At 52.0% G+C, this 10018-nt stretch overlaps 1 protein-coding gene across 3 annotated transcripts; it reads right to left on the bottom strand.

Annotated features, from left to right (window-relative positions):
* Positions 1-3229: 3229 nt before the first annotated feature.
* TGFB1I1 (transforming growth factor beta 1 induced transcript 1) lies at positions 3230-8977 on the bottom strand. 3 transcript variants are annotated; one of them, XM_029945980.1, is made up of 11 exons: positions 8919-8977; positions 7417-7532; positions 7240-7292; positions 6995-7137; positions 6742-6829; positions 6516-6621; positions 6210-6404; positions 4913-5086; positions 4577-4658; positions 4149-4297; positions 3230-3909 (listed from the first exon to the last, which is right to left on the bottom strand). In XM_029945980.1, the coding sequence occupies exons 1-11, from the start codon at positions 8929-8931 to the stop codon at positions 3643-3645; spliced, it is 1386 nt and encodes a 461-aa protein (XP_029801840.1). In that variant the 5' UTR covers positions 8932-8977; the 3' UTR covers positions 3230-3642. The 3 variants fall into 3 exon arrangements, with proteins under 3 accessions (XP_029801840.1, XP_029801839.1, XP_029801841.1); XM_029945979.1 differs by having other exon boundaries at positions 7417-7562; positions 8919-8956; XM_029945981.1 differs by lacking the exon at positions 8919-8977 and adding an exon at positions 8257-8274.
* Between the last annotated feature and the right edge of the window lie 1041 nt (positions 8978-10018).

Raw genomic sequence — 10018 nt, 5'->3', positions numbered from 1 at the left:
TCTGCCTAGGATCTGTCCCTCTAGGGACCAGACCCTGGATTTCCCCAGGAGAGGGATTAATGGTTACCTCAGGAGCAGTGAGCCGACAAGTCCCTCAGGTCTTGTCGCCCCTCCCTAGCTTTGTTTAGCTGAGTCAGGTCACATCAAGGCCCAAAGCTCCTCCTTTGGAGATGGTCACTTTCAAGTTCAGGAGCACTCCTTCCTGGGCCTTAGCTCCCACCCCTTCCCCAGTGCCCCAGGCTCAAAATCGCTCCTTTCACCCCCTAAATATTCTCACCCATCAGCCTTGACCTAGGGAGCAGGGCTGAGCCAATCTCCTGGTTGTGACTAATCCAGAGGGATCATTTTCAAATCCAAATCTGACAGTGTCACTCCCCTGCTTAGAAGCTCTTCCCAGTTCCCCATCATACTTGGAAGTAGGAGATCTTCAGCCTGATGTTCAAGGCCTGCCACACCCTGACTCCTGCCTACCCCTCCCCTTGCTCCTCTGTACCAAACCTAGAGTGAAATCATATTTCCCTCCAACTCCCTTGCCCTGTCTAGCCCATGTATTTTCACATACCCAAACTTTTGCCCAAGCCGTGCCTTCTGCTTTGAATGCCTTCTTGCCTCCCAAACGGCCCACTCCTACTTCTCAAGTGGTAGTCATCAGTACCCAGCCCATGTCAACTCTTCAGGAAAGACTTCTCTGACTTTGTTGATATAGTTCTGAGCACATTGTGTTGTCCTTATATGGGTCCAGGTCTGCCTTCCCAACAGACTAGAGACTACCCACAAGCAGGACATGATCAGATTCATCTCTAGGGTCCCATTGCTCAGCACGGGGCTGACTACAAGAAGGGAGATGTTGATAAATATCAGTATCTCTGCCTTTCTAGAAGAATTGATCGGATTTGGATATCTGATTATGACAGTTGGGTTCATTCCTGAGATGGAGAACAGAAAATATTTTAGGGGTCTATGAGTTATATTTAAGGAATGTTTTAGTTTGGGTCCCTTCAAAAGCAGACCCTAAGATGAGAATTGAATGCAAAGATTTTTCTCGGGTGGTGACCCCAGGAAGGACTATGGAGGAGTGGGGAAGTGAGACAAAGAAAGAAGAAAAATCAATAAAGGGCATGTTGACTAAAAGGCTACCACTGTGAACAATCCCAATGAGGAGTCTTTGAGACACAAACCTCAGAACTCACCCCTCAGAGTTAGAGTACTTATCAATTTCTGTCTCTCAGCTTATACAACCTCCTCCTCCCACTTCAGGCCTGTTGGGTACAGGAGCACATTTGTTATCCCAGAGAGACTGAAACTCAGGGGACAGCTGGGGAGACAGAGTGTCTGAGAACTGTCTACATGGTGGGCCAAGTGGATATGGGCAGGGCATCCACACCGTCTGCTTCAAGGGGTGATAAATTTGAAGTGCCTGAGAAAAATCCAGGTGCAAGTGTCAGGACATATTGGGATTATAGGCATTTAAAATCTATATGCTGTCTTTGTGCCCACAGACCCTTCATGAGGTGGCACTTATTTCCTCTTTGATCTCATCTTCCACTATTCTTCCCCGTCCTCTCTCTAATCCAGCCATATGATGACCTTCTTTCATTTCTCTTAATATGCCAAACTCCTTCCTGCCTCCTGGCCTTACTGTTTCCTCTGCCCAAAATGCTCTCCTCAAGCTCTTTGCCTGACTGTTTTTTGTCAACCTTCCAAGTCTCAACTTACACATTACATATTCACAGGGATTGACTCTCTGGTTAAAGGAATCCCTTCCCCAACTTCTGTTTTTTCCCCCTTTTCACCTTCCCTCCTTTCCTTTCTTCCTCATTCCTTCCTTCATGAACAAATATTTATTGAGCACCTACCACATGCTAGATAGCATTCTAGAAACTGGGGAGACAATGGTAAGCAAAACCAACATGTACTCTGACAGACAAGCTCTGAGGAGCTTGCATTCAAGTTTCAGAAACAGACATAAGCAACAAATAAACACCGATTTGTAATAGAGAAGTGCCATGAGGGACTAGGGAGGTGCTGCAGATGGAAACGAGGGGGAAGAGTGAACTTCACTTAAACCATCAGGAAAGTCTCCATTAGTTCATCACACATGTCACTTGTGTACTTGTTTGTCATCTGTCTCCTCTACTAGACTTGAGCTCTAAGAGGTCAAGAAGCATGTTTGCTTAGTTCCCTAAGGTCTCCCAGCACTAAGTATAGAGCCTGCCACAGCACATAGTCAATGAATACTGGTGAAATGAATGAACTGAGATGGGAAGAGGGCAATTTGAGCATCCTCAAGACAGGGAGGTAGTTACCATCCAGGAAATAGATAGCGTTCCCCAGGGAGAATATATGGAAAGAGAAGAACAGGCCTGGGAAGACCTAGGGAGAGAAGCCTCAGAAAGGAAAGGATACCCATATCACCTGAGGTGAGCTCAAGGCAGGGACAGAAACCATCTCACCTTTGTCTCTTACCCACACATGCTCTCCTTGGCCACTAGGTCTTCCTCAAGTAGGAAGGGCCTCTGAGAATCAATCCATCATTTCCAGCCTCAAAGGCTTCTTCTATAGTTTAGACCCAGGAATCCAGACCCCTCACTATGGAATTGCAGGGTCCAAAGTGAAGGTTCAGGGACTCAGAAAAGGGTTTGGGGATTCAAATAGAGTCTAAACTCCACACCTAAAAATCCCTGGCCCCACCCCTTTCTGCTGGGGCTTAGCTCCTTGACTCCTGATCTGAGTTAGAAGCCTCCTTCTGGCTTCTACAGCCCCTAGTGCTTCCTTCAGTCTCTGTCCTGACCATCCCACTTGCCATCCTCTGCCTAGGGGAGATGTTATGAGTCCATACAAATAAGAGGAAAGGTGTGCCTTAGTGCCCAGATCCAACGGATGGGCATAAACTGGCACTTCTGGATGGAACCCCTGAGGGTCTTAAAAATCTGGAAATTAGACAAGGTGGTGAGGGTGGAGACAGTGATAAAGAATATATGGAGCTAAAGAAGTGGGGAATGAGGGTGGGAAGGTTCCACGGGGCTCAGCCTGAGCTCCTGTCTTGGCTTGCCACTATCTGTACAATCCTGTGCAGGCTCATTTAATATGCAGACAGCATGCAAGGGCTAAGGCTATAGGTCCCACTGCGGCCAGAGGGTGGTGACCTAGAGCCACCAGAGGCAGGGTTTCCCCATGCAAGGCTTCCCCGCCCTGTCCACCAAACCTGCAGTCAGAGACACAGCACCAGTGTGATGTGGAACGTGTTTTTATGTAGGTAGAAAAAAGTGCACAGAATAGTGAGGGAGCGGGGAGCAGGGATGTCCTGGCCTGTCTTCTGATTCGTTGGAATTGCCCCATCAGCGGGTTCCCTCAAGGATGGGGATAAAGTGAGGAGTTCACACAGGGTGGCTCTATAGTGTGAGACCCATTTTGGGGGAGCATGGCCTTGAAAGTGGCTGGACCCTTTCTGAATTGACCACAAAGAACTTAAGAGTACAGTACCTTAGGGGCAGGGCCTCACAGGATGGTGTGGGGAGGGCCCCAAGCTCAAAGAGCAAGGCATTGGGATGTGGACAGCACGTCTTTTGGGGAAGGGTGGAGTCTCTAGGGCCTTGGTGTTCCAGGGGGAGGGGGGGCTTGGAGAGGAAGCCCCACAGGCAGTTAGCCGAAGAGCTTGACAAAGCAGGGCTGGCAGTAGGGCTTGCCTGCACGCTCTTGGAAGGAGCCCTTGGTGAGAGGGCGCAGGCAGAAGGTGCAGGTGAAGTGGTCTGGGTGGAAGCGGCGGCCCAGGGCCGACACACAGCGACCGGTCACCGGGAGGCCACACGTAGCGCACAATGAACCACGTCGTGCGTGGAAGTGATTCTCGCACAGCGGGCGGCCCTCGTGTTCAAAAAAGCTGCCTCCCGAGAAGGGAGCGAAGCACTCCTGGGGAAGGGTGGCCGAGAAACGATAGATCAGTCCCCAACCCCCTCATCAGATAATTCGCTTTAGGAGCTTAATAACCCACTGTGACAACCCCACCCTCCACAGCCCCAACCCAGATGTGACACACCCTGCCTCGAATAACCGCCTGGGCCCAGGCTCCTAGTTGGGCTCCCCTTTTGGTCCAGCTCCCCATCCACCACCACCCCCGCCCCGCCTCCCCCCCACCCACGGCATCGCACCCTGCAGACGAAACAGTCCGGGTGCCAGAGGGCGCTGAGCGCAGATATGTAGTTATCCAGAATGGGGCCCTGACAGCCCTGGCAGCGCGGGGCGAACAGCTGCAGGAAGTCCCGGCGGCAGTAGGGGCGGCCCTCGCGCTCATGGAAACCTAGGGGCAGGAACAGGGCAGAAAGGCAAGGGTGCAGGCTGCACCTGAGACTTGCAAGAGCTGAGACTGTGCGGCCAGACGAGGGGCGGTCAGAATGAGCAGTAGAGAGGCAGGGATGGGGTCAGGGGTGAGGGCCTAGTGGCAGGGGATAGGATGGTGGAGTCGGAAGCGGGAGAGGGTGGGGCCAGAAGATGGGAGGTCTTAGCAGGCTGGAGCAACGTGGGTTAGGCAGGATGTTGAGCAGACCCGGGGCTTACAAGACTGGAGCCAAGTTCTCACCCTCGTCTCCGAAGGGCTCCCCACAACTGACGCAGCAGAAATGCTCTGGGTGCCAATGGGTCCCCAAGGCAGTGACCATCTTCTGTGGGGCATGAACAAGGACACTCAGTATGGCTTTCTGTCTCTTTTTCCCTTCCTCTCCCACCCTGAACCCATGGAAATGGGTTTAAGTAGGAGCTTGAGGCACTAGAGACCTAACAAGGAACTTGGAAGTCAAAGAGAGTGGGCGGATGAAGCCAAGGGGCTTAGCATGGGTGGGAGGGGGCTGTGAGTGAATGGGGACCACCCCACAGACTCCCTGGGTGAGGCGGGGTTTGTGGGACAGGTGGGACTCACATGTCGGATGGGTTGATTGCAGAGGCCACAACGTGGGGAGAAGCGCTCAAAGTAGCACTCAGGGCAGAAGGGGGCTCCATCCTTCTCGAAGAAGCTGCTGCCTCCCAGGGCCATGGAACAGCCACCACAAATGAAGTGCTCAGGGTGCCAAGCGCGGCCCAATGCGGTCACCACCTGCGAGTTGAGGGTGAGGCTTGGGTCAGAGTGGTCCTGGAGCTGCCATGCGCCCAGTGAGCTAAGATTTATGTGGCACATTTCAAGTTTCCTTTTTTTTTTTTCTCTTTTTCCCATTTAACTCCCTTCACTCATTTCTTCCCACTCACCCTAAGAGATTAGGATGAAGAACCTAATGTTCAAGTCAGTCTGTAAGTGACAGAGATTCAACCAAGGTCTTTCAGCACAGTACTTAAGGACCCTCAATTTTAGAAGCCCATGAAAATGTTGTAATTACTTTTAAAATCAGAAGAAAAAAATGAGCTAGAAGAACATGATTTAATATATTATAATATTAAGAAATTCTTTATACCAACAGAAAACACAATTTTAATTTTTTCTTTAATGGAGGGAGGGACCCATGAAGGTGAAAGTGCCTAGGACCCACAAAAGTCACAATGCCACCCTGCTTTGCTAAGATTGGAAATTCTGGGATGGAAGCAGGGCACTAAATCTAGCAAGAGTATCTAGGTCAACCCCTGGGCACAGCTGTTATCAATAACACCTACTCAGGGACACCTGGGTGGCTCAGTTGGTTAAGCAACTGACTTCGGCTCAGGTCATGATCTTGCGGTCCGTGAATTCAAGCCCCACGTTGGGCTCTGTGCTGACAACTCAGAGCCTGGAGCCTGCTTCAGATTCTGTGTCTCCCTCTCCGTGTGCCCCTCCCCCAACATGCTCTGTCTGTCTCTCTCACAAATAAACATTAAAAAAAAATCTACTCAGTCAATAAGCCAAGAACCAGAGTTCACACACCAGACGCTGGGGGAGCAAAAACATCTTTTGTGGGTGCCTGAGAAATGGTAGGTGACACCAATAAGACTTTTGTGAAGACTAAGAGAGACGAAGTTTTGTAATTGAGCTAGAACAGTGCCTGCACAGAGTAGAACCACAATCAAAGGTAACTGGGTTGGAATTCTCATACTTATCCTACCACTTACATGCAATGTGACTCAGAGCTCTAGTTTTCTCATCTGTAAAACATGAACAACAGTAATACCCACTTCCCAGGGTCATTTACTAAAAGAGAACAGCACAAAGTCAGGCTCTCAGTAAGGATGGGTCCATGGGTCTCTCCACTTACTTGCCCAGCAATAGGTTTATTGCAGGAGCCACAGAGGCCCTTGGTCTGGGTGGGAACACCACGGCGGCTAAGATCAGACTGCAGCAGCCCCAGCATGGTGTCTAGGCTGCCCTTGCTAGTCTGCTCCGGTGAGGATGGAGACCCCTCATTCACAGAGCTTGGCACTGGTGGCTGAGCTGACCCGGAGGCTGGAAGCTGCAGCAAGAAGGACATGAGAGTTGAGTCAGCAAGGCAGTAGAAATAGAAGATTCTAAAGGGGGTTGGGGAGCCACAAATCCACAATGGCCCACCTCCTGCCTGACTCACATGGTTCTGGACACGGAAGTCAGACAGTGAAGCCATCAGCCTATCCAACTCCAGGGTAGCCGAGGTTGCTGAAGGCTTTGGGAGGACAGGGGATGGGCTAGGAGGGCTGTGAAGAACACAACTTGTGTCAGCTCAGAGCCTCCCAGAGGAATTAATGCTATCCTCCAGTAACTCAGGCATCTGTCAACCTCTCTCCCAATTCTACCAGCAGTTATGTCAAACTCACAGGCTGGCCCTTTTCTTGTCCTCAGATTGGTCCTCCTTCTGGTCCCCTGCAGTCTCCTTGCTAGATGGGAACTGAGACATTATTTCATCTGCAGAGAGGAGAGAAGGGCACTGGACATGGGGCCATACTCTATCCCCTTCCAGTTAAGGCTTGTGTCCCTTTAACTACTACCTTGTAAAGAGGATACTCCTCAGTCTCTTCCCTTCCCGACCCTGCCCCCATCCCATCAAAGCCTATCTCTGTGACCTGGTACCTGTGATGTTGAACTGGGTAGCATTAAGTTCCTGAAGCAATCTGTCTAGTTCACAGAGCCCTGTGCCCAAGACACCACTGGAAGAGGAGAATGGAGGGGCTGCAGGAGCTGCAGGCTTTGGGGACCGAGGCTTGCATACCGTACTGGAAAACAGGGTGGAAGCCTGGGTTCAGGGGTGGGGAATCCAAGCCTCTTTACCTGAGTCTTAATTGGCTTCTGCCTCCCCCAGTGTCCAGGCCCCTCACCTGTATAGATGGTCCTTGTCCCCAGAGGCTCCAGAAGAGTCCCCAGATCCTGTCTACAGAGAGAAGGACACATGTGTGAGATGATAGGGCTGTACTTGCCCCACTCAAGCTCAGATTCCCCTTGCCCTGGCCAAACTTGGCCCTAGTGTCACCCCAGCCCCCCACATTTGATCTCACCTGTGGCTGGTGGCCATAGGGGAGGGGAGATGTGAAGGGCTCCGAGGACCGCTCTTTTGGAGTCCCTGACCTTGGCATGTGTGAGGTGGTGGTCTCCAGGTCAGACAGCAGGGCATCTGCGGGGGAGCATCCATCAGGATGAGAAGCTGAGAGGTTAAGGTTAGAGCAGAGACAGGGACTCAAGAAATTAGAAGATAAGGGTTCCAAGTAAGCAGCAGTTGAGGAGGACAGAAGCCAGAATTAAGGAAACAGGTGAGGGGCCTGGAAACTGGGAGAGGTAGAAGCCAATTAAGACTCAGGTAAAGAGGCTTGGAGTCCCCACCCCTGAAGCCAGGCTCCCACCCTGTTTTCCAGTATGGTATGCAGAAGTTAAGAATCAAGTGGAAACACAGGCCAGACCAAAGGCAGAGAGAAGTAGAAGTGCAGCAGGGAATGTTTATGACCAAAAACGTCCCAAATGGCTCGTCTTGGGAGTCACGCACAAAAGCTGCCTGATTCTTTTATTTTCTGCATCTTCCCTGATGCAGTCAAAATTGAATATTTACCCAAGTCAAATTTGGCTTCACCCCAAATTGCTCAATTGGCAGTATGCCTGGCACCCAACTTTCTGGTTGGATGCTCTTTCTGCCCACTAATTCCTGCCCCCCACCCCCCACCCCCACCCCCCACCTAAACAGACCTGCCCAGCTCCAGCGAAACTCCAGGCACTGGGTTCCTCCCTATGCCCCTCATTGGCAAGTCTGCTGGGACCTGCTTTCTGATTGGCTTATTTTACATATAAGCCGGTTACCCCTACTGATCAGTACCCACCCACCAAAGGGTGCCTGAACCCCTTCTCACCTATGGAGAGCACAGTCTTAACAACAGACCAGGTGGAGGAGATGCCTGGGTCCTCCCTCCTCCAAGACACCCCTCACCATCCCCAGATCTAGATTCTTTGAATCCTTTCCTTTCCAGAATCTAGAAGTCCCTACTCCTTTACTCATCTCTGAGTACCACAGGGGAACCCTTAACCTCTTCTGGCATCTTGGCACTCATCTATTCTCTTTCTGCCCAAAAAGACCCGACCCCTACCATACTTAGGGTCCCTTAACTCTTTTCTTCCCCTAAACTCTGAGGCAGGCCCATTTTCTACTGTAAAATTTGATGTCATATTTTCCATTCCCGTCTACTTTCCCAGTCCAGGACTCAAGACCCCTTTAACCCTTCCGCCTCCCTGAGCCGAGGCGCCCACTGGCGGGCGCAGCACCTCCCAGCCCATCCGCAGCTGGAGGAGCTGAGCGAAGGAAGAAGGGAGGGAGCGGCCAGTCTGGGAAAAGGCAGGAAGGGAGAGGCAGGAAGGGGGACGTGGAGTCGGAAAGGAGGCGCGGGCAGAGTCCAGAATCAAGAAGACAGAAGGCAGGGAGGGGGCGATTTGGGGAGTGCAAGAGGAGTCCAGGATGGGGAAGCGGGCCCAGATCGCGGTGAGGAGCTGGGGATAAGGGGACCCGAGCCCCACTCACCCAGGTCCTCCATGGCGGGGCGCACCGCACGCGGGGCGAGCAGGGCGGGGGCTGTGTCCGGTGGGGGCGGGGGGTGGGGGACGTCCGGGAGTTGGAGGCCCGGCCGTGACCATGTAAGGAAGCCGGGACCCGCTGGGATGGGGATGGGGGGGCGAGGGGGGGAGCGAGGGTGCAAAGAACGGGAGAACCCAGGATGGGGGCGTGTAAAGGAAGGAGGGCCAGGGCCCACCCAGGCCCAGCCCGCCTGCCTGTCTGCCGCGGAGGCAGCCACACCCCAGCCCTGGCCTCAGCTACAGGGAGCCCCAGGCGGCCAGAGCCCAAGTCAGAGAAGAGGCTCTCCCAGACCAAACTGGGGATCCTCTGCTCAGTGAGACTCTTAGACCAGATGCAGGCCCCTAAGCAGACACTCCCCACCAAAGCTACCAGACTGAGTCCTCGATAGACCAAGGTGTCCACTCAGTCCATTCCTGAGAGACTTGCTCCAGATAGAATTGTTGGGTTGGGGGCAGAGGTGATGGTTCTAAAGACAGACAGCATGTTCAGGGACAGTCCCTTAGAGACCCTGATAGACAATGACATGAACAGATATACCAGATGGCACATATACGAGACACAAATCTCCCAGAAATGGAGACAGACAGACACAAACTCTCCCACCCTCTAAGCCAAGACCTTCTCTCCAAAACTTGGAAACAAACATATAGACACTGGCAAACTGAACCCAGGACCAAGCCCCATGGAGACTCAGGGAAAACACTTTCAGGCAAACAGACCACAGCCAACCTTCAAGACAAAGCCTTTCCCCAACACCGAGGTGACCCGTAGGAAAGAGCCCTTCCTCAAGATACTGGCGAACACGGAGAAAACACAGACTCCAGCCACAAAGGAACAAGGGCCTTCTCTGGACTGAGACCCCAAGAAATCAAGGTGGAAGTGAACACTTAAGAGATGAGTTTGGACAGGCACAACGATGTTGCAGCCCTTAGACTGTGGGTCTCAACACAGCAGCAAATTAAAACAATCTGGGACGCTTTTTAAAAATATTGATGCCCAGGGCATCCTCCCCTCAGTCCAATTCAATGAGAAAGAACCTAGGCATC

Source organism: Suricata suricatta, chromosome 8, assembly GCF_006229205.1.
Source record: "Suricata suricatta isolate VVHF042 chromosome 8, meerkat_22Aug2017_6uvM2_HiC, whole genome shotgun sequence".
NCBI lineage: Eukaryota > Metazoa > Chordata > Mammalia > Carnivora > Herpestidae > Suricata > Suricata suricatta.
Note: the sequence above shows the minus strand (reverse complement) of the source record. Positions and strands in the feature narration are given on the sequence as shown.

What these genes read in the sequence shown, in the direction of transcription:
- TGFB1I1 (XM_029945979.1), bottom strand. An exon ending in TACCCAGTTCAACATCACAG is followed by an intron (nt 6,830 to 6,994) that starts GTACCAGGTCAC and finishes TCCTCTCTGCAG; the next exon opens with ATGAAATAATGTCTCAGTTC. An exon ending in ATAAACCTATTGCTGGGCAA is followed by an intron (nt 5,087 to 6,209) that starts GTAAGTGGAGAG and finishes CTCAACTCGCAG; the next exon opens with GTGGTGACCGCATTGGGCCG.